This window comes from Chenopodium album, chromosome 17, assembly GCF_948465745.1.
Source record: "Chenopodium album chromosome 17, dcCheAlbu1.1, whole genome shotgun sequence".
NCBI lineage: Eukaryota > Viridiplantae > Streptophyta > Magnoliopsida > Caryophyllales > Amaranthaceae > Chenopodium > Chenopodium album.
In genome coordinates this window covers 42,052,825-42,076,498 of record NC_137850.1, presented here as the reverse complement: position 1 = coordinate 42,076,498, position 23,674 = coordinate 42,052,825, and the positions used below count along the sequence as shown (strand labels likewise).

Sequence of the window (23,674 nt, the reverse complement as noted above, 5' to 3'; positions counted from 1 at the left end):
TATTACAAATCACCGAGAGTAAAATTTTGTAGTTTATACTCCGACACTCCGTATAAAAGATTAAAATTACCCTTTTTTTTATAAGATTGTATCTTTTTAATTATTTAGTACTTAAAATCGAATCCCATTTATATAATGCACAGCTAAAAAAAATAAAAAATTGAAACATAACATTATCTAAAATAAGGATTACAAAATGGATCTTACCTAAAGGGGTATTATTTGGGAAAGTATGATAAAATTACGCGTCGATCAGTGTAATTAATGTTAACTTTAATTTAATCTTTCTACTTTTAACTAGTTTATCCAACATTTCCGGAGCGTTCGTTAACATTTGCCTTACAAAATTCTCTAATTATAAAATTTCAAAGTTGCTTTGAATAATGAAATTACATTGAAAAAAAAAAAAAAAACTCAATATATATATAATACTTATAAGGTCAAGAAAGTATTTAGTATGGGGTTGCTCTGCCCTACAAGGCTACAACCATATTCGATTATTCAAGTATGGTCATCCTCTAGTATTTTAGAAGGTACACTACCTACAAATTGACTTCACTCTATAGTCTATAGTTATGATGAATAAGGCTGCCCATAAAATCTCATTTAATGTTCATAACCACCCACGTGTAATTGTGTTACATAATTATAAGTTTTATAACCAATAATAAATAAGTTATGTTACTATAAAAACAATAATATCAAAATTAAATTAGAACTCATTACAAGTGGAAGTTTGGCTAAATATAAAGCAATAGGATTGGTAATTAATTAAATGCGTCATGTATGGGGCCGAAAGATGCCCATCATACAAACGCGTCAAATTTTAAATTGGATTATAATTGAATTTAAGATTGAGTATCTTTTTTTCTTCAATTGAAAATACATTGTTCACCTTTTCGTATAGTAGTAGTTAGTTGAATGTTTTGGTAGGTTTTAATGTCTTATTATACGAAGCTATGAAGAAGCTAAGCTCCCGTAATTAAGTAGTTAAGCTATAAAAATATGCTTAATTAGCTTCTTATAGCTTGTTACGTATACGTCGTTTACATGCACATGTGCTTTGTTGTACGATTAAAGGCGTTGAATTTCAATTTTTTTGACTTATTTGAGATTAATACAAGTATATATGATTTACGTATGATAATAAACTTATAAGAAATCGTAATTTCAAATTAAATGAGTTAGTAATCATCTAACAATGAATCTGTCAGCCATTATATAAACGTTTGTGTTGTAGGAGAGGTTGATGACACGAAATACGATAATCTAGCTAGTTGTATTGCATCTGTTTCAAATTAATTGCATTTTTTGTAACTTTTTCACAATTCATCTACTAAATTTGACAACGTCTCGTATTTATTAGTTAGAAATATATAGCTTAATCTAATAAAAACTTCTTTCATTGGAAGCAAAGGTTGGTTCATTAGTAAAATTATAAAAACATTGTTATTAAGAAACTTTATATTTTTATTTATTTTTATTTTTTTATTTTATTTTTTTTTAATGAATGGAAGAAACTTTATATTACGTACTTTTTTTTTTGGAAACAAATCAATTCATTAATAAAAAGCCATCCGGCATCTACAAAAGAAATCTACATTAACAAATACATTAAATTGAATCAAATTAGGGTTTCCTTCATCAAAGCTACTATCGTTGAAAAAATCTTGCACTGTGGTACATCTCTCGCACACATCGCTGGAATATACAGCCTTTTCGGAGAGATGATCTAACGATTTGTTGTAGCCGTAAGGATGATTTTCATCTGCTTTGCTTGAACGCATTTGAAAACTTGACAACCGTTGCGATTCCGAACAAATCTTTACCAAAGAACTGACAATAGGGCAAAAGATGATTACCTTTTTGATAAACCCTAACTGTTGAAGCTTAAAGTTTTGATGATGATAGACTTAAACTCAAGCAAACTTAACTAAAGATTTCTTCTAGTGTTTGACTGAGGACAAGTGAAGTAGACCTTGGTGGTGGAAGAGTAACTTTGACTTTGAAGAACGTGAAGAAGAAGTTTTTAAGAAGGTCAATCAAGATAAAAGAAGAGTTCCCTAACAGGAACTTAGTTATCTAACAAGAACTATTTAAGTTCCTTAACAGGAATGTTCCCTAACAGGAACTTGAAGACAACAGGAATTTGGTCCTGGTCTGCGTGAAGCCCAAGCAATCCACGAGTGCAGAATAGATCGGCACATCAACTTATTTAGTTAAGATCTTATCTTCTAGATTGGTTGTTAAATATGTTAAGTAGGGTTTGCACGAAACTTATTAGAAGCATGACAAGATAATTGGCAAATAATCTAAAAACGGAAAAGATAAAAAGATAGATTTTAGGAAAAGATTTTCTATAAGTTTTATTTCTTAAAATCAGTTTGTTAAAAAGACATTATTCTTTTTAAAATATATCTTTCTTTATCTTTTTCGAAAAGATTTTCTTCTAAACTAATTTACTTAAAACCGTGGATTTGAGATTAAAAAAATTAACATCTTTATCTTTTTGAAAACTCTACTAGGTATACGAGTCATTCTTGTATAAATAGTAGACAATCTCATTTTACTGGTTTTTGTGAGTTTATGCGTGAAGAAATCTCAGAGCTTAATTTGTGTAAGTTTGCCAAGCTTATAATCTTGTCATATTAGTTTCGGGTTTCGTGCATTGCTTGCCTAACATATTCTAGGTGTTTTATATTTTGTATTGGTTGGGTTCTTGGGTGAGTGTGTAATTTATATTTTGCATACAAAGAGTTAACTTCTAGTGTGAGGCTGTAAGTGTACTTTGGGAGTACGAGGGAATCTAAGTTTGGGACTTAGATTGGGTAGGATAGGGTCCTATTGTGTAGCAAGTTCATTGTGGAACTTGTGAGTAAAGATCTGTTTGTAATAGGTTATAATTTGGTATTGCCCTATTATAGTGGAGTAACTTGGTTTTGGAAATCCCTTAGGAAGGGTTGAGGTTTTACTTCCAGTTGGGTCTTGAAGGTTTCCTCGTAAAATCTGTGTGCATTTGCAAGTTCCTTTACAGTTTAATTAATTTCCGCAAAAAGTAGTAATAGGAACTCACCTACAATTCACCCCCCTCTTGTAGTGTTCGTCTCAACTAACACTAACTCACAAACAAACCCTAAACATAAACAAACAACTAAACTAACAAAAACTAACGACTCCACCATAGGGAGACACTCCATCATAGAGAGACACTCCACCATAGGGAGATGGACGTATCTATACTTACTCGTGTAGATTTATTGAAACCTAAATTGCAAAACTAAAGAAAATTTAGGGAAAAGGTCGGAAATGGTAGACTATTTCCGGCCTAAACGGCCAAGATTTTAGAGAAACCCTAGAAGAGAGGAGGAGAGAAGAGTTTATACTACTTACTTTGTATTAACTAGTTTTTCAAAAGATGCAGCAAAAAAGTTCACCTATTAAAAAAAAATACTTAGATAATTATCAAAATTAAAAAATAAAAAATAAAAGTCAAATTTAACTTACTCATCAACTAAACAATAAGCTACCAACGCTGGCTATTCTTTTACATTTTAAACCAAAATTTGTCAAAATGGCAGAACTTCACTATTAAGCCCAAAGACCCAAGCCCAAAATACATAAGCCCAAAAGCAAGAAATCAACTTTATGAATATTTTGCATCGATGAATCTATGACTTAGAAAATCAGTAGTAGATGTTTTATTATTATTCATAATAATCAAAACTTGTGAATAGGCTGCCCGCCTCACCGCCTGCACTAAAAGTGTAAACCCAAAAGAATAGCACATCAATTCTTATACAAAGTACTCCGTAATTCGTATTAATAATAAGTGTCAAGTTTACCCTTATGATTTAAGTCTATGTTTCTGTTTCAATTATGTCAATCAACCTAATTAAATCAACTTGTGCGTTTTAATTATGTTTGGATATGATTATATTTTTATTCACCAAGTAAAATAATTTTGATTTTGTTCTTTGAATCTAATTGTGCATACAAGTTGTATGATATGACTTATCTCGAACCATAGTATCACAATGCATGGTATGGTTTGGTAAGAAGCAAAAACAACCTAGCAAGCAAGGATAAATTCAAATGTCATGCATGGTATAAAAGCCATTATTTAGAGGTATTGGAGGATCATGGAGTGGACGGACGGTTAGTCCCTCCATCTCCCCCCGGATTACCAGGAGTGACCTGGGTTCAATATAGTCACCCACCCCTTCTGTGTGATAGGAGGGGTACCCCAGTATTTTATAATGAAAAATAAATAAATAATTTTTTTTAGATTATATAGGGTATCACCTTGCCGTCCCTTAATCACTCGACACATTAACATTGTTATATATTATTCTTGTTAATAAAAGTGAATGAATAATGGGCTATTGTCGTTGACTTGTTGCCGATGGTACTAGGTTCCTTTTCATTTAATCATGAAACCTCCATAATTGAGAATGACATTGAAGTTTGAAGTGATATGAAGTTGACTTGAGCAAAGCCAGCTTGTTTTACTTGTTTAACTTTACTGTTCATGATAGAATACAAAACCAAAATAAGAGTTCAACCATCAACTTAATTTTTTGGTTGAGTCTGTCATTACTTTGATATTAATTGTCAATGTGACAAACATGTTATAATATCATTCTCATTCACCTCAATCTGCTTCCGCAAACACGTAGCCAAAGGATTGCTAATTTGCTAGTTTGCTACTTTTGAAAGTCGTTGACAATAAGGTGGTATTTGAGGTGAATATTTGACATACATTGACGAAGAAAAGGCTTGGTTTTCCTTTTGATTATTATTATTTGTGTTTGAATAGATTTCTTGCTACCAAGTATAAAAATACACCAGCCTAAGAAGATGCTCGCGTACCAAATTGAAAAAAAAAAAAAAAAAAAAAAAAAAACATGCAAATATAAAATACAAAGTAAATAACATGTACTTGAATTGAGAACATAATACTCTTCATATTTTCAATACAATAACTAAACCAAACAACACATACACAATAACACTAAATAAGTAATAACCTTAAAACAAATAAGTCGTCATTTTAATTCTGACACAATATATTATTACAATTTACACATCATGCTTTTTTTTAAAATTATATATTATACTTTGTAACATAAGACACCGTACATGTAACGCAAAGTTGACATAAACTTATTAGAATACATAATTTTTGCCATTCTTTTCCATCAATAACGCATGCATAATGGCTTGCTTCATTGTTTGTCGTAGACATTTAGACAATAATTCTAGATCTCTCGACAACTAATTGAAAACCTCAATAATTGAGAATGACATTGAGGTTTGAAGTGGTATGAAGTTAATATGAGTAAACCCTGCTTCATTCAACAATTTCTTCCATTCATCTTCAGTCCTCTCTTTAGCACCACTAAAGGTTACCATCATTAAAAGATCAAGGGCAATGGATGCATCGTCGAACATTGCGTGGCGATCGGGATGAAGAACCACGTCCACAATGATCACTTTTCCTTTCTTTTCAGCAACTGCTTCTTGACACTTCTTTAGGATGAGCAATGCTTCCTCGTCGCCCAATCATGTAAAACGGACTTCATTTAATGCAAGAAAATAAACAAAGGTATTAAGTCTAAGCTATTACAAGTGCTTGACAAAGGTTTTCATTGGATTTTTGCTTGGCTTTTTAAGGTGGTTAAAAAGTAAAAAATATAAATGACTTTTCATGAAAAGCCAGTTTACGTAAGATATGAAAGACTGACTTATTTTGCCTGTTGACATTTTATAATACAACTTATCTTCATCCCTTATTTTGTAAAATATTACAGTCATATTTTACCAAACATATACAATATAATTTTTTCTCATTTTAAATTCGCTGCATTATTTCAATTACTAGTTTTAATTATTAACAAGTAAACATTTACAAAAAAAAAAAAAAAAAAATAAAAAAATAAAAATAAATAAATAAAAAAATGATATTATGTAAGTATGAATTAAGGAGAATTGAATAAGATCCTATATTATTAATCATCAAAACTAGTTATAGTAGAATGTAAATATTGCATAAGTTAAAGTGTTACAAGTATAAAATAAAAAAAAAAAAAGTAGTTCAATCACCTAATAATATATAGGTTAAAAAATAGAAGTAAAATGAAGCAATAATCATCAATCAACTTCCATTCGAATTGATTTTAGGATTCGGGTTATTTTCAATTCTAATGCCAATATGCATAATTTTAATAAAACAAATCACATAATTAGACACATTCATTTTAATTTGATTGATCCGAGCCAAGTGAAGTCAAGTTAGTTCTGGTCTGGTCAAGTAATTTTAAATAGTGTTCAAATTGCCTATTGGTCAACTTTTCTAGGTTTAGCCATTTGATACACATATACAAAAACCTCTTAACTATAATGAAGCATTTAGAGTCCATAATAAAAGTCAAATTAGCGAACCAAAGAGCACAATAGGAACAACAAAGAGAATCGAAGAGAGTATTAACATTTATTAGGAGCGTACCTTGATGATAACATTATCAGCAGAAGGAATCTCCTTAAACATATCACCTCCAACATGAGTAACACCAGGGTATTGAGGAGCATTTGCAATAGTTGGAGGTAAATCAAAATTTATACCTTTAATATGAGGGTATGCCTTAACAATATAAGACACCAACTTTCCAACGTTACCCCCAACATCAACAATTGTACCTTCCATCTCATTAAAACCATCCTTATACTCACTTATAATGGCATCTAAGGATGAATTAGTAGCCGCGGTCATCCCCGCAATAAACAACTTATTAACACTAGCATCCTTAGATGTCATCTCCCACAAGGGTGCACCATGAGCCAACTCGAAAGGTGTCCCTCCCTCCTTAATCGAACGGCCTATTTCGAACCATCCATCCACCATCACAGGGTGGGTGAAGGTTAGAAATATAGGGGCAAAGCTTAACTCTTGATCATGCAAGAGGCACTTTGAGGTTAGGGTTAGTCCATACAAGGCTACGCCGGGTTCATCATCACCCGACGACAAAGTCAATTTATCATAATTAACCGTGAAGACTTTCTTTCGGACTAACACGCGCATGATGCGTGCAAGAGATGATCTGAGAGGTTTCGGGAGGGTGCCTCGAGTTTCGAGGCGAGTTCGGACAAGCTCATAGGTTGACCATTGGAGTGTATGATATCCGCAATGCGGAGCTCAATGGCAGCTCTTAGCACAAGGCTATCTGCGTAGGCAAAGAGGTGTTTGCACACCTCTTCTTGAGCTTGTAAGAGCTCAACTTTCTCATTATTTGTGCTCCCCATTTTTCTTAGGCTTGTTTTTTTCAGGGCTTTTATTTATTTATTTTTCTTCTCTAATTGCTTAATTAGTTTGAGTTGTTATGAGGTATAAGTACGATTAATTTATAGTTTATAATTAAAGTGTTGACTTTATTTTATATTTTTCATGCTTTACTAATCTAATATTTTTTTTTTTAATTTATCCATCGATTTCGTGGAACTCGTTCATCTTATTAAAATATATATTCTGTTTTCTAACTTAGTCAATTTATTTTTTTATAGCAAAATAGATTTTTTTTTTCCCTTCTTTTTACACTTCATTAATGAAAGATAGCCAAACGGCACTTACAAACAATTGCGAGGATATCTAAAATTCCAACACAAATACAATTCACCTTAGAACTAGTTAAATCACAGATTCGATCAACGATCGCCTTTACAAAAATCTTCATCCGAAGCAATACAATTTGTGAGTTAGCACTGATTCGACTTGAGATGCACGAAAAAAATAGTTGTTTGAGTGAAAAAACTCATATAAAATTAGTCGGAATTAGTCGTAATAAGATATTTTGGATATTGTGAAACCCTAAATCTTCAATCTTTGGCAGACGAACAAACAAATAAATTAAACCTAATAGAATAAACACCGCCATAAAGATGTAATCCTTTATTGAAAGCAATTAAAAAGTTTTTTGGGGCTTACCACCGGTAAAAATACCGGTGGAAGCCCCTGCAAAAATTTACAATTGAGACCAGAAGAAAAAATATGGAAGGGAAAGAGAGAAGAAGAAGAAGATTAAAGGAAAACATTTAAAAAGTAGAAAAAATCTAGCAATGGAGGTTAGAAAAACCCTCACAAGGGATAAACCTTAGAGGGAACCAAAAAACCCTCCCAAAGTGAAAACCTGGAGGAATAGCTGATATGTACGTAATTCTGAAATTTAATTTTTAATCAATTCTTTGATCCATAATTTGTACACCGTATGACCGTATCACTCCATAGACCATAAACCAATTTAATGTTGTTGGCTTATCAAATGTTTTATTTTCTACATGTTGACAAAATATGATGTGGATATGGGTAATGCTATATGTAGCCCTAAGGGCTATATATAAGCATAATATACTTTAGAAAATTGTATAAAATTAGGAATTAATGATAAAAACATGTGTAAATCAGTGTAATTAGTTTATATATTTTTATGATTTTCTAAATTTAAACGATTTTCAAGTGTATATTTAATGCTTATATTAGTGTACAATTTATATTAATAGAAAGCTAATAAGGACCGTAACTCCGGCTATTGGCTGACCGTAATAAGGACCTTAGTATTTATTTATACATGGTAGAATAATGTGACAATTTATTTCAATTTGATATAAAACAAACGGATCCTTTTTGGAGTGTGTCGTCTAGTGAAAAAGAGGTAAAGAGATCGCAAATCAGTTTAATTTCTTGCAAGAAATTTTGCCTTCAAGATAGTGATTGGTGAGAGAAATAAATTAAATATGCCTTGTAAAATATTAGGTGTATAATTTATATTAATAATAAGGATTGTAAGTTTGTAATTCGGGCTATTGGCTAAGGCCTTAGAAAGGTAGAGTGTTGAAAAAGAAGTAAGGAGATTAATAATGTGACTATTCAATTCAATTTGATAGAAATATACATAGATCCAGTTTGGATCGTTCGTCATCATCATGTGAAAGGTACAATTGGCAAATTAGTTTAGTGTTCTTGCAAGAAAATTTGCCTTCAAGATAGTGATTGGTGAGATAAATATAATATGCCGTATCAATTAAGATTTAAGTATAACAATGCCTAGTATGCATATAGGTCTTGGACCAATGGACCCAGGCCAACTCACAACGTGTTGGAACCGATGTTAAATGATTTAATTCTAACTACTTCGATCGACCCTTAGCTAGATGGCCTAGATTCAAAATATATAATTCCTCTGTTTTTTAATAGTTACAACATACACTTTTTTACGGTATTTAAAAAATGTGGGGTTCACATGATATAATACACTTTAAAATGAGGTGAGTGGATGTTAAGAGTGTAATTTAGTGGGTCATGTGCTTTAAATAAGGGAAAAATTACATATTTTCTCTAATATAACTTTTCATTTATATTGTGTTGCAAGTATTGTGATATTTCCATTTAGGAAAGTGTTGCAAGTATTAAAAAACGGAGGAAGCAAATACTACGTAATTACAGTATTTTAAAAAGTTATTTGAAACACGGGATAACAAAATACTAATATTGATTTCAACCAAAGAAATTTTAAAATAATAGTTTAAGCAAAATAATGAGATGAGGACATGAGGTTATTTGGATGAAAAAATAGGGTTAAATTACATTGTATTTAGTTATTTAAAATTATTACTTGTATATAATTAATTGGGTTCATAGGACAATTTTGCAATATACAAAATAAAGTTATGTTTATGAAAAATTAATGTTACTCCTGTCAAGGTTACTCATGGATAATAAGAGGTCAGGTCATGTTCACTTTCACCTTAAATAAATATTTAGTAAAAATAATTCTAGTTCATAAAAAATAAGTTTAGTCTAGTAAATTTTATTTCAGTTTAGGTTAAATTAGTAACCTCGGGAAGAAATATAGTAGAAGATCAATAAAAAATAATTCACCCAAAATAATCTTAGTACAGTAAAATATAATTTTAATTTAGTTAAAATAATTTCAAGACAATATAATTCATTTTATTTTAGAAAGAATAATTTTAATTCAGTAAAAATAATTTTATTTTAGAAAAAATAAGGTGAAGTAAATTGAACAGGGTCTACTTTTAATTTAAAAACTAAAATTTACATATGTGGTCACAAAAGAGTTAGTTGCTAATTATCTATTGTTATTGCGTTTTTTTTATCCTATGATAAACGTAAATGTGTGTAAGCTAAGAACAAAAATAATCATATTGTGATGCAGTTCTAATAATTATACTTTTTAATGCTTACTTTGAATTGTTCGATGGTTTTACTTGTTCAATTTATTGTCTTCACCATTTGTTATTATTTAATTAATTATTAAATGTCTTGAATGTTTCCAACTTTAAGCCGTATCTATCATGTTTCCACCATGTAGAATCACTTTTTTTTTTTTTTTTTTTTTTTTTTTTTTGAGGAACACCATGTATGATCACTTAAGTCATCCATGACCACCACTATTTTCCGAAGAAATTAAAAAATAAATAAATAAATAAATAAATAAATTGTACCATATGTGATAGGTTTTTTGTTCCTAAATGTGAAAATACATCAAGAAGCGTTAGATAATACGGAGTAAGAGTATTGGATACAGATCAATCTTTCAATATTAATGGATTTCACAAAAAGCTTTACTAAAATGTTTATGTTTGCCATTTTTGGTGTTCCCCTTTACTAGATTTAGTTACATTTCAAATATTTCCTTGACTTAAACAGAAATTACACGTACTATAATCCATAATGTAGTCTGTATACAAAGAACACGTGCAAAATTTTCACCATACAACTTGTACTACCTTTCTCAAATGAACGTAGGTTATAACAATTTAAGCGTCCATGTAATTTTTTCTCCAATTTTAATAATGCTGCCTAAAGTTTGAGAATTTTTAATTGGCAACATTTCTTATATAAATACACTATTACTGAAGAAAAGCCTCAATAACTGAAAATGACATAATAGTTTGAAGTGGTATGAAGTTAATGCGAGTAAAACCAGCTTCTTTCAACAGTTTCTTCCATTCATCTTCAGTCCTCTCTTTGCCACCATCAGTATTGGCCATTATCAAAAGATCAAGGGCAATCGTTGCATCGTCGAAAATCCCATGTCCATCAGGATGAAGAACTATATCAACTATGATCACCCTTCCATTCTTCTCAGATACCGCCTTTTGACAGTTCTTTAGGATCGTTAAGCATTCCCTATCTGCCCAGTCGTGTAAGACCGACTACACCACCAAAAAAAATAAACATGTTGTAATAAGAGTAGACGTTATTTAGCATAACACAACAGAGAATTCGTTTACTTAGTAAAATGATTAAGGTTTAAAGTTTAGATAACAAAAAAGTGTCAATGAGCAGCTTTCATGGAATTATAATAGTCACAAAAGGTTTTTAATGATGATATTATGTTAAACACTTAGCCCATGTATCGATCTGTGTATCTTATTTTTGTTAAATTGAAATTATTTAATTTTATTGAAATGAAATTATTCTTTTTTGCTTTTGAGTGGCCACAATTTTGTATTAAATCAAATCACAACCATTTATTTTTATTGACTAATGCTAATCGTTGATATAGTTTACTTTTAATTTTATTTATAAAAAAAAAATTTTAAAAAAAAAAAAAAAACTACCACGTTCTTTTTCAGTTTTTTCTTTGTTTACTTAGTATTTTTTTTTCCCTTTACTTCTCTTCAATCTTTCTTCATTGTTTTCTTTGTTTTGAAGTGGATACAAATAATTTAATCTTCATTGTTCTTTTGCAAACCAGTTGTCTACATTTGTAGTTAAAGTATTTTTGAAGACCAAAGTATATCTTTTCAATATTGCCGCATGCATCAAGTACCTGTAAATCTGTAATCAAGCAAAAAAAAAAATAAAGCAATCTTGAATTCAAGCAAAAAAAAAAATAAAGCAATCTTGAATTCAAGCAACTCTATATGAATGGTTGGACTTGGAGCCAATTGTTATATATAATCAGTATACATAGATCACTAACAAAGATCGAAGAGAAGTAATTAAAGAAGAAACTGCAAAGAAACTGATAAGAATGTGAATTTTTTTTTTTTATTTTTTTTTGTCAATTTTTTTTAAAGATAAAATAAAAATAAATCATATCAAAGATCCACATTAGTCAATAAAAATGAACGCTCGTGATTTGATTTAATATAATGGCCACAATTTTTATTAAAAGTGACACCGGAATGTTGAGGAGCACTTGCAACCGTAGGAGGCAGATCAAAGTTAATACCTTTAATCTTAGGGTACGCCTTAACGATTTCGGCCATCAAATTTCCGGTACCACCACCAACATCGACAAGTAATGTTCCTTCTAACTTACTAAACTCATCTTTGTACCCTTTAATAACAGCATCTAAGGTAGGTTTAGTAGCAGCAGTCATTCCAACATTAAACAAATTATTGAACTCTTTATTTTTAGATGCCATTTCCCAAACAGACATCCCATGAGCCTTAACAAAAGGCATCCCACCCTCCTTAATCGAACGACTAAACTCGTACCATGGTTTCGTGATCAAAGGGTCCGAAAGGGTTAGGAACATAGGGGCAAGGCTAAGGTCTTGATCGTACAAGAGCCACTTAGATGTTGTGGTTAGACCATATAAGGGTACGGCTTTTTCAGCTGATGATTGGTTATTATATTCTATGGTGAATATTTTTTTACGGACTAACATTCGCATGACACGTCCAAGGTACGTGACATCTAGGGAGGGAGCCTCAATTTTCGAGGCTATTTGAGATAAACTTATTGGGTGGCCATGAGAGTGTATTATGTCCGCAATGCGGAGCTCCACGGCTGTTCTTAGGGCAAGGGTATCGGCGTAGCCAAAGAGATGGTTGTAGACCTCGGCATGAGCTTTGAGGAGCTCAACATCTTCATTAGCATTGCTAATGTTTATTTCTGTGCTCCCCATTTTAGAGACTATATATATTATTGTGTATTTGAATTAGATTGTTACTAAGCTTAGCTTGAATAATGAAAGAATCTATTTATAGGAGGATAAATAGATTATGTCGTTGTTTGCTGGGGTGTCTTAAGATGTTTAACATGTGTTAAAAAGTCAAGAACATAATGTACGTGTGTTGAAATATTGCTCCTTTGACTTTAGAGGATATATTGGGATATTATTACAAGAAGTCAAGAACAAAATCATGTACGTTATTTATTAATTACGGATTAATCACGTGAAAGAGTGTTGAATAGTATAATGTAGCACACTCAAATGGAAATGTGCGACTGTGAGTCTGTGACCATACTGACCAATGTCGTCTTGCAATGACTTTTTAATAAAGATTAAGTGTCTGCATATAATAGGTCACAGTTTAAGTTCAAGTTTTTCATGCTAAATTATACTCCTTTTAATCTGTTTTTTTTTTTTTTTTTTTTTTTAAATAAATGCATTACTTGTATTTATGCGGAGTTTTAAGAAAGTTATTTGCTTTAATATTATATTGGCCAAGTGTTGCAAACTAATGATTAATTTATTTTGATGAAAGTATAATATGGGTTATGAAATACGGAGTAGATATTATGTGAGAGAGAATGGTTTATTTAATTATATAAGTAAGGACTATGAAAGAAAGAGAAATGATATAATACTTTAGGGGCCTACTTTGAATGGGGTATTAGAAAAGAGAACGAAACAATAAAAATATATAGTATAAATTTACCAAACATAGAAATAATGCATTTAAAAAAATATACCCCTATTGAAAAGTGATGCATTTAAAAAACGTAGGGAGTAATTTTAATGCCATTCTAATTCATTCGCCTATTCGAGCAAAAGAAATGGAAATGATATGAGATCAAGTATCTTTTATTGCCATTGTCTGCAATTGCTACATCTTAAAGTTGGTAGAAACATACCTTTCAACAACAACAATGCAATGAACAAAACCTTAATCCCAAAATAATTTAATTAAGGTCGACTGCAATATACCTTTCATATTACCAGAGAAAAAAATATTATTAACCCCCTTCGCTTGTTCACTGCACGTACCCATCAAGAGAACAAGAATTTTACAAAAATAAATGTAAAATTGTAGTCAAGAATTAAAAAGTAGTCTTTTATGACTGCGTTTTTGTTTTTATACATGTGAAAATTGGTAATAATATAATATTATATATAGTGCTAAACTAAGGTCTTGTTCACTTCACCTTAAAAAAAGAATATATTTAGTAGAAGTAATTTAGTTCAATAAATATAAATTATGCTCAATAAAAATAAGTTCAGTTCAGTAAAAATAATTTCGATTCAGTAAAAATAAGTAATCTTAAAGAAAAAATATAATGGTGAATCAGTTAAATTAATTTTAGTTCAATAAAAATTATTTAAGTTCAGTAAAAATAATTTCAATACAATAAACAAAAAGTGAAGTGAACAGGGACTTAGAATATGGATGAGTATAGTCAATATATGACTATATTAAACAAAACCAGAAGTTTATTATAATTTAGAGAAATGCATAATATACAACTTAGCTAATTAGAGAATGGATGAGTATAGTATAGTAAAGACATGAGTTTTTAATCTGAGGCTCTTGTGTTTTAAATCTACAATGCACAAAAGCAAACAAAACAATACGTACCTTTTTTTTATATCATTGCAAATATTCAATCAATATACCTACTTTAGGCCATTTTTTCTTACTTTTTCAAATGAATGAATAAAGATAAATAAAGTAACTTTAGCAGGTTTTTTTTTTCTCTTCTCTACTTTATTAATTATTAGGATAATTATATCTCTCCGTACAATATAATAATAAAAATAAAATATAAAAACGAAAAAAATGAAAGAAGAAGAAGAAATATCAAATCAGAGAGTCAGAGGTAAGGTTTAGGCCCTTTTATCAACATATTTTGACTTATTTTCGACAAAATATATTCAGATTTTATATGTTCAACACTCACAAGTTTAGCAAGTGCATAGTATTGAAAGATGGTTACTTCGTTATGAAAATATGTTTGTTTTGTTTTGTTTTTTGACAAAAATATGTTGTAGTTATACTACTTTATCAGTATTATCATTACTAGGTTAAATCCCGTGCCATGTACGGTAATTTTTAATACTTAATACTTATCATTAGTTTAACACTATTATTAAATTATAAAAAATTATGAAAAGTTGATAAAAATAATCCCAACTTTGAGGCATTTACTTTTAATAATCCCAACTTTGGATTATTATTGAATAATCCCAACTTTAGTGGGTATTCGCTTTTATTGGTCCCAAGTGACCGGTAACCTGTCAAACAGGTAATATATATATTTATTTGTTTTAAATAAATATGGCACCACTTAATTGGCTGAAAAAGGCTAAAAAAAAAGAAGAAAAAAAAAGATTTTTTTTTTTTGAAAAAGAAAAATCATCACGCCACCCCTCCCCAACCCCGCTCCAGCAGCCCCCTCCCCAACCCCCACACTCCGGCAACCTTTCTCCCCACACCCAGCCTGCCGAAAAACCCCCTCCCACCCCTCCCAACCACCGAAACAGCCCCCCTTTCCCTAAATTGCCCCGATTCCCACAACACACCCACGAAAACTATCCCAAAAAACCACCTATCCCCTTCCCTTCACCCCGAAAACCATCTTTCTCCCTTGCCTAGCCCCGAACAACGTTTATTAGCGTTGGGGAAAGGGTAATGGGTGGTTTTTGGGGTGGGGGAAAGGGGAGGGGATGGTTTATTGGGAGGGTTTTGGGGGGTAGGGGTGGGAATCAGGGCGGTGCAGGGGAAGAGGGGTTGTTTTGGTGGTTGGAAGGGGTGGGGAGGGGGGTTTCCGACGGGTGGGGCTTGGGGAAAGCGGCTGTCGGATTGTGGGCGGTGGGGAGGGGGCTGCCGGAGTGTAGGCGGTTGGAAGGGGGCAGGCGAATTGTGGGCGGTGTAGGCTGTTTGGTTTTTTATTTTTAATTTTTAATTTTTAATATATATCATATATTTTTTTACCAATTATGTTGCGACACGTGTCCCATAACCTGTTATAACAGGTTGGTTTACCGGTTGGGATCAATAAAAGCGAATATCCCCTAAAGTTGGGATTATTCAATAATAATCTAAAGTTGGGATTATTAAAAGTAAATGCCTTAAAGTTGGGATTATTTTCACCAATTTTTCCTAAAAAATTATACCTAATTGCAAAATAGGATGAAAGTTCTTTAGTTACAAAAAAAAATTTTAAAAATTTATCACACCAAAGAAAATAGAGAGAATAATATATGCACGACTAATAAAAATAACTATGAATTTCATTACAAAGTTATAGATAGCAAACTATTATTGCATAATATTGTATAAAAAAAAAAATATCTTTGTTTGAATGTGTACAAATGGAATATACTTATCAAATCGGAAATGTAATATTATTGTATTTTGTATTAAAAACTTCTCTGAGAAGCTTTGACCAAAAAAATAAAAATTAAAAAAAAAAACTTTTGGAAGGAAAATTTTTAACCAGGAGATGACATGTGTCATTCCTGGTTTCGCCTTTAGTATAAAGTTATAGATAACTATGAATTTCATTACAAAGTTATAGATAGCAAACTATTATTGCATAATATTGTATAAAAAAAATAATATCTTTGTTTGAATGTGTACAAATGGAATATACTTATCAAATCGGAAATGTAATATTATTGTATTTTGTATTAAAAACTTCTCTAAGAAGCTTTGACCAAAAAAATTAAAAAAATTAAAAATTAAAAAAAAAAACTTTTGGAGGGAAAATTTTTAACCAGGAAATGACATGTGTTATTCATAGTTTCGCCTTTAGTATAAAGTTATAGATAATATTGTATAAAAAAAAAAATATCTTTGTTTGAATGTGTACAAATGGAATATACTTATCAAATCGGAAATGTAATATTATTGTATTTTGTATTAAAAACTTCTCTGAGAAGCTTTGACCAAAAAAATAAAAATTAAAAAAAAAAACTTTTGGAAGGAAAATTTTTAACCAGGAGATGACATGTGTCATTCCTGGTTTCGCCTTTAGTATAAAGTTATAGATAACTATGAATTTCATTACAAAGTTATAGATAGCAAACTATTATTGCATAATATTGTATAAAAAAAATAATATCTTTGTTTGAATGTGTACAAATGGAATATACTTATCAAATCGGAAATGTAATATTATTGTATTTTGTATTAAAAACTTCTCTAAGAAGCTTTGACCAAAAAAATTAAAAAAATTAAAAATTAAAAAAAAAAACTTTTGGAGGGAAAATTTTTAACCAGGAAATGACATGTGTTATTCATAGTTTCGCCTTTAGTATAAAGTTATAGATTTGTTGATTTGTTAGCCACCCATGTCTCCTAATAAGTCATGGGGATTTGTAGTACGGAGTAATATAATATGACATGATTAGCTAATATGATAATTTTATAAGATACATACTTAGTATCATATATACTGTCATGTTAAGAACCTTCTATTCAAATTTGAGTCTATTATTGCTGCTTATTTTAATATGAAAATAAGGTCAACATCAATCATGTTTGAATCGGGGTCTGGGTAGTTGCCTCGGTTGCCCTGGGTCAAATACGAGCCTGAATATATGTTTATGGACGAACTCAACAAAAAGTGGGTTTACCATGGTAAGTGGGTGGTAACTGCACAGTAACTCATGGTTAGTGGTTAGTGGGTTTACCGTGGTTAGTGGGGTGTGGTTAGTGGGGGTAAGGGTTTTACGTTAATTTCAGGGGGGGAGTAGGTATTAATGGATAAAGGGGGGTGTAGTGAATAGGAATTACTATTTCGCCCACTCACACGAGAGCCCGTTGGGCTTGAAGTGTGGATGCAACACGGGCCCTCTTCATACCCCGTGCTTGATATTCCACTTTAAAGGAGGGGGTGGATGCAATGAGATTTTAACGCGTGACTTTTGTGTCACTCTGGCTCTAATATAATGTTAAAGGACCAAGTCAACCAAAAGTTTAAGCTTATGGTTAAGGCTCGGAAATATGCTTTTGTACACTCTATCAATATATACAGTTCTTAAGGGGATGCGTTCACTAGAGCATTTACTTTTTGCGTCCTCAAATAATATTTTCATTTACATTTTACATACACTTTTAGGAAGGTTGAATAAACAAATCTATAATCTATAATAACATAATATATACTAATTAAAACAGACGCTAAGAATGACACGTGTCATTTCTTGGTATTGTTTTTTCCCTTTAAACTTTTCTTTTATTCAATTCATACAAAACATATGCACTTCTTTATATAATTGTGATTCACATCCTTAAAAAAAATCACTAAATCTTATAATGGTGATTCACTTACTAAGAAAAATATTCACATATTTTCCATTTCTTTTATTGCATAAGACATTACTTTATATCTTTTACTTTGTATATGCGTACATATTATTTCAGTTTAGTAAAAATAAATTCAGTTCAGTGTAAATAATTTCAGTTCAGTATAAATAAGTTTAGTTCAGTAAAAATAATTTTAGTTCAGTAAAGATAATTTTAGTTTAGTAAAATTCGGTAATTTTAAAGAAGAAATATAATAAAAAATCAGTAAAAATAATTTCAGTTCAGCAAAAATAATTTCAGTTCAGTAAAATTAAATTCAGTTCAGTAAAAATAATTTAAGTTCAGCAAAAATAATTTCAGTTCATTAAAAATAATTTCAGTTCAGCAAAAATAAGGTGAAGTAAACGAGACCTTACTACATTACATAATACTAAAACAAACATCCGAAATGACATGTGTCACTTTATGGTGCTGTTTTTTCCTCCAATGCCATTTTTTATTTAGTCAAATTTTATTAGAATAATATTTAACATATTATTATAATATAACCTTTCTATTTGAGCACCATAATTTTATCATGTAATAATAATAAAAAAGATTTGTGTCATTTGTATTATAGAAAACATGTCAAAATTATCACCAAAATATTATATTATTCCATATTTTGCTAATATAATTCAATCTTTCATTACATTAAATTCTATGCATAAAAATGACAATTTTAATTTGTCAGTAAAATTTACTATCATCAACTTAAAGAAAGATTATATCAAATATGATTAATAATAAATATCATTTTTAACAAAGTATAGTATATGCTAAATCACATAATGAAATACATACACTAATTAAAAAGAACGTTGTAAAAGATGCATATGAAACTTTGCAATGCAAATATTTATTTGACCATATATTTTGTACTTTTTTCATATAAACAATATTAGTTAGGGCTCTTTTATAGTAGTTTCACTTACGCACTACAAGAAAATAACCTTTTCGTAGCGATTATTTTAACGTTTAGTATCGATTGTAATTGCAACAGAAAGCTTTCCCAACGAATGGTCATTCAATACAATATCCCCCGTTGCCTTAGCCTTTAGTAGTGGTTTTCAATATCGTTGGGGTTGGCCTCAATAATCGATACGAAAAACTACATCCAATCGTGGTGATTATTGTAGCGATTACAATCGCTATAAATGTTGAACTGATTTCCTTCAAAAAAAAAACATGTATATGATCTTTATAAGATTCGAACATGCAACCTCAAACTCTTATAGTAAATGTTTCACCAATAAGCTATGACATATTTTATGTATTCTTTGTCAAACAATATTTATATATTTAGTGTTGAAAAGACTTTTCGTATCGATTTTTGGGATTTAGTGGCGATTGTAAATGATATGATTTCTCAAAATTATATAAATGTGTAAAAATAGTGTGAATATGTATTATTATGTTTTCCGTATCGATTTTATATGGGAAAACCATGGCGATTGTAAAATGATACGACTTCCTTAATGATTTCACAAATATACTTGCATATTGTAGCGAATATACAATCGCTACGAAAAGACATTTTTCTTGTAGTGACGGCCCTGTGCGAACGACCACCGTGCACATGTTCAGAACCACCCCTGGTGATTGCATGTGATGTGTGAATTACATAAGTTAAAGGTAATCCCGTGTTGTATGGTACATGCCGTACACCTGAGGGTATAATGGACATACAAACCCCTGGTCGTTTAATTTACCCTCTAATTGCAGTTCTTTGGCCTATTATTTAGGGGTCATTTGTTTCATTAGGAAAGTGAAAATTCTCAAGAAATTTAAATTTGTAGGAATTGAATTCCTTTATCAAAATCATGGGAATTCATCAAATTTGTTTGGTTGAAAATGGAGGGTTGGGTAAGTTAATTCCCATGAATTGTCATTGCCCCAAATTTTACTTTTTTTTGTCAACCAAACAACAAGTCTAAAATGAAATTCATGAGAATTTTGAATGTCCATAAGAAAATTAGAGATGATCAATTATGGCCCGACCCGCAAGCACGACCCGATTCGACCGAAAAACAGGTGGGTTTGAGCAAGTCAAAAATTACAATTTTAGTTAAAAAAAACCCAATCTGGACCGAAAAAACCCATTTAGACCCGACACTTTATAACGGATTTGGGCATGAGTTTTTTTAGTAAAACCCGGCCCGACTCGAATTTTGATAACCTCTGAGGGTAATATATAATAATTTTTTTAAAAAAAAAGGGGTAATAATTATAGGTGTTTGATGAAATAAGCAAATCCAGTGCTATGTGAACAGTGAACACACCACTAGATTCTCTCTTATCCAACAAGCTAAATATATTAAATCATAATACAATTTGCAAATGAAGTACATACACCAAAGTTACCATGCACGTATGTACATCATACGTACTACGTAATTTTAAGATACAAGTACAATGGAAATTATAGAAGCTAGGGGTGCCAAGCTAAGCTTGGTGTAGTGGAAAATGTTGTACCTTCTAACCTAAAAATTGGAGGTTCAATTCCACTAGAGTGACTTTGAGAGTGAGGATTCCTTACTCTTTTCCTCTCACTCTTAAAGTGTCTGACCTACAAATGCCGAACTAAAAAAACTGTAAGGATTAAGATTCGACCAGGGTCCTTCTCCTTACTTTAAAAAAAACAACTTGGTAATTTTTAACACATCATTACGTTGCAACACAATACGTCTTATAGGAGCTAGAAATCCAAACCTAGCACATAATACGATACAAATACGAACCAACTCAACCCACTTATTATTTCTTGCAACCAATTCGAAAGTGCACTGGAACTAGCTAGTCATGCTTGCTGGTTTATTGAGGAACAGCCTCGATGATCGATAATGACATAATAGTAGGAAGGCGGATGATATTGAGGGTAGTAAAACCAGCTTCTTTCAACAATCTCCTCCATTCCTCCTCAGTTCTCTCTTTTCCACCAACACAATCTGCCATCAACCAAAGATCACAGCCTATGACCGCGTCGTCGAACAACCCTTTTCCATCAGGATTAAGAATTACGTCCACAATAATCACCTTCCCTTTGCTTTGGGATACCGCCTTTTTACAGTTCTTCAGGATTTTTAAACAGTGTTCATCCGTCCAGTCGTGTAAAATGGACTGCAAAACATAAAATAAGTTGAAGTGGTTAATTAGTTAATTATTATTTACAAGTACTTAATGTAAAAGGACCAACTCAACCAAAAAATTAAGCTGGTGGTTGAGGCTAAAAAATATCTTTTATATTCTATCACTGCACGCCCCCTCACATGAGAGCTCTTTTTGGATTTGAAATATGGATGCAACATGGGCCTTCCGCATACCATGCGCGAAATATTCCTTTTAAAAGAAGGGGTGGATAAGATTCGAACCTGTGTTTTTTATGTGACTCTGACTCTGATGCTATGTTAGAGGACAATCTCAAAGTTCTCTAACACTCAATATATTAATAAGAAGTCTTTTAGATTTAAAGTGATTAACCAAACAAATTGTATGAACATTCATTCATAATATTTTATTACCACTAATCAAATGTGTTGTACTTTTCTAAACAAAATAATAAATTATTCTAAAACGAAAGACTATTTTGTACATGGTAATAATAATGTAAAATACATACTCCCTCCGTTCCACAATGATGTTCTTGTTTGGAATCTTTGACTTTTTTAAAAATGAGAGAATCTTCTAAATTTCTCTTAATTTATAAGAACAAATATAGTCATGTGGGATTTAGTTTGATTCATCTTGGTGAGTAGATTATTAATATCTAACTTTTATAATTTTTGCTAGTGTGAGATTAAAGATATTTGCGGTCAAAGATGGGTAAAATTTTGCATCGATTTACGAAACAGGATCATCATTCTGAAACGGAGGGAGTAGTAATTTGGTTTACTTTTCTATTAATTCGGAAATAATCTTACAAATTTTATTGAATTGTATGACCATGGACGCATGCATGTTAGAAATTTGCTAATCAAATGTGTTGAACTGTTTTATTTGCCTAAATAAAAGCTATTTTACTAGCTGAAAAATAATACTGACCAAAACAACCAAAACATAAAGTATGACTTTTAAAAAAAGACTTAATTAGACCCAATTAGATATGATATGATCTATATGAAATATTTCGTACTCCGTATTTTTTTCATAGATAATTGATTGGAATATTATATCTACGTACCTTGAAAATGATAGCGTCTGCATTAGGAATCTCCTTAAACATGTCACCTCCAACATGGGTGACACCAGGATGTTGTGGGGCACTAGCCACAACATGAGGCAAATCAAGGTTAATACCTTAATATGAGGGTAAGCCTTAACAATTTTGGCTATCATCCTTCCAATTCCACCTCCAACATCAATAAGAGTACCTTTTAACTCACCAAAACCATCCTTATAACCTTTAACAACAGCATCTAAGGTTGGCTTTGTAGCAGCTGCCATCCCAGTGTTAAACATTGTGTTTAACTCAGGGTCCTCAGCTGCCCTCTCCCAAAACGATTGGCCATACGCCTTTTCGAATGGGGTCCCACCCTCCTTGATCGAACGGCTAATCTCAAACCATGCAGATATGATCCAAGGGTGTGTAAAGGTTAAAAACATTGGAGCAAGGCTTAGGTCTTGGTCATGCAAGAGCCACATAGAAGTTGTGGTTAGACCATATAAGGGTACGATTTCTTCACCTGATGAATTATTATAATCAACGGTGAAGATTTTCTTACGGACTAGCATCCGCATGACACGTGCAAGGCACGTGACATCAGGGGAGGGTGACTCGAGTTTCGAGGCTATTTGAGATAAGCTCATTGGGTGGCCATGAGAGTGTATGATATCCGCAATGCGGAGATCTATAGCAGCTCTTAAGGCAAGGGTATCGGCGTAGGCAAAGAGATGGTTGTACACCTCGGCGTGAGCCTTGAGGAGCTCAGCATCCTCATTAACATTTTCTAGTTGTAAATCTATGCTTCCCATAATTTTTTTTGTTACTATTACTAGCTAGAATCGTATATTTGTATTGTTTAAGTAGCTAGTGATTATGCATGTAGGTTCACCAAGGAGTGTTGTAGTTTTATAGGAAGGAAGCATAGACTTTTCAACGATGACTGTGGGATTATTAAACCTTAAACTTGTTACAACGGTCCATTTCATATCTAATTATTTAAAAGTAATTAATTTCATTCATCATTAGCTAATTTAATTTACATCTTAATGTTCATAGAAAAGCATTTATATCATCCTCAAGTGTTGTGTATTTATTCATAAATGTTCATTATCGCCTATCAATGTACTGTCACCTTATATCTAGTAATGAACGACAGTATTAATAAATTTGTGAATAACTAAAAATAT

General features: G+C 31.3%; 1 protein-coding gene and 2 pseudogenes across 3 annotated transcripts; all 3 read right to left on the bottom strand.

The window, feature by feature from the left end:
• Positions 1-5,205: 5,205 nt before the first annotated feature.
• Positions 5,206-7,299, bottom strand: LOC145589018 ((R,S)-reticuline 7-O-methyltransferase-like; annotated as a pseudogene). The gene is made up of 2 exons (XR_014101627.1): positions 6,506-7,299; positions 5,206-5,576 (listed from the first exon to the last, which is right to left on the bottom strand). The product of XR_014101627.1 is annotated as a (R,S)-reticuline 7-O-methyltransferase-like (transcript).
• A 3,595-nt stretch (positions 7,300-10,894) lies between these two features.
• LOC145588024 (desmethylxanthohumol 6'-O-methyltransferase-like) lies at positions 10,895-12,947 on the bottom strand. Its single transcript, XM_081644661.1, has 2 exons — positions 12,133-12,947; positions 10,895-11,229 (listed from the first exon to the last, which is right to left on the bottom strand). Exons 1-2 carry the CDS (start codon positions 12,934-12,936, stop codon positions 10,924-10,926), a joined length of 1,110 nt encoding a protein of 369 aa, XP_081500787.1. The 5' UTR covers positions 12,937-12,947; the 3' UTR covers positions 10,895-10,923.
• An 8,174-nt stretch (positions 12,948-21,121) lies between these two features.
• Positions 21,122-23,317, bottom strand: LOC145588023 (desmethylxanthohumol 6'-O-methyltransferase-like; annotated as a pseudogene). Its single transcript, XR_014101527.1, has 2 exons — positions 22,506-23,317; positions 21,122-21,445 (listed from the first exon to the last, which is right to left on the bottom strand). The product of XR_014101527.1 is annotated as a desmethylxanthohumol 6'-O-methyltransferase-like (transcript).
• Positions 23,318-23,674: the final 357 nt, after the last annotated feature.

Coding starts and splice junctions, on each gene's coding strand:
- LOC145588024 (XM_081644661.1), bottom strand. CDS start 12,936: ATGGGGAGCACAGAAATAAACATTAGCAATGCTAATGAAGATGTTGAG. Junction 11,230..12,132: donor GTTCATTTTTATTGACTAAT/GTGGATCTTTGA, acceptor TTGGTGGTGTAG/TCGGTCTTACACGACTGGGC.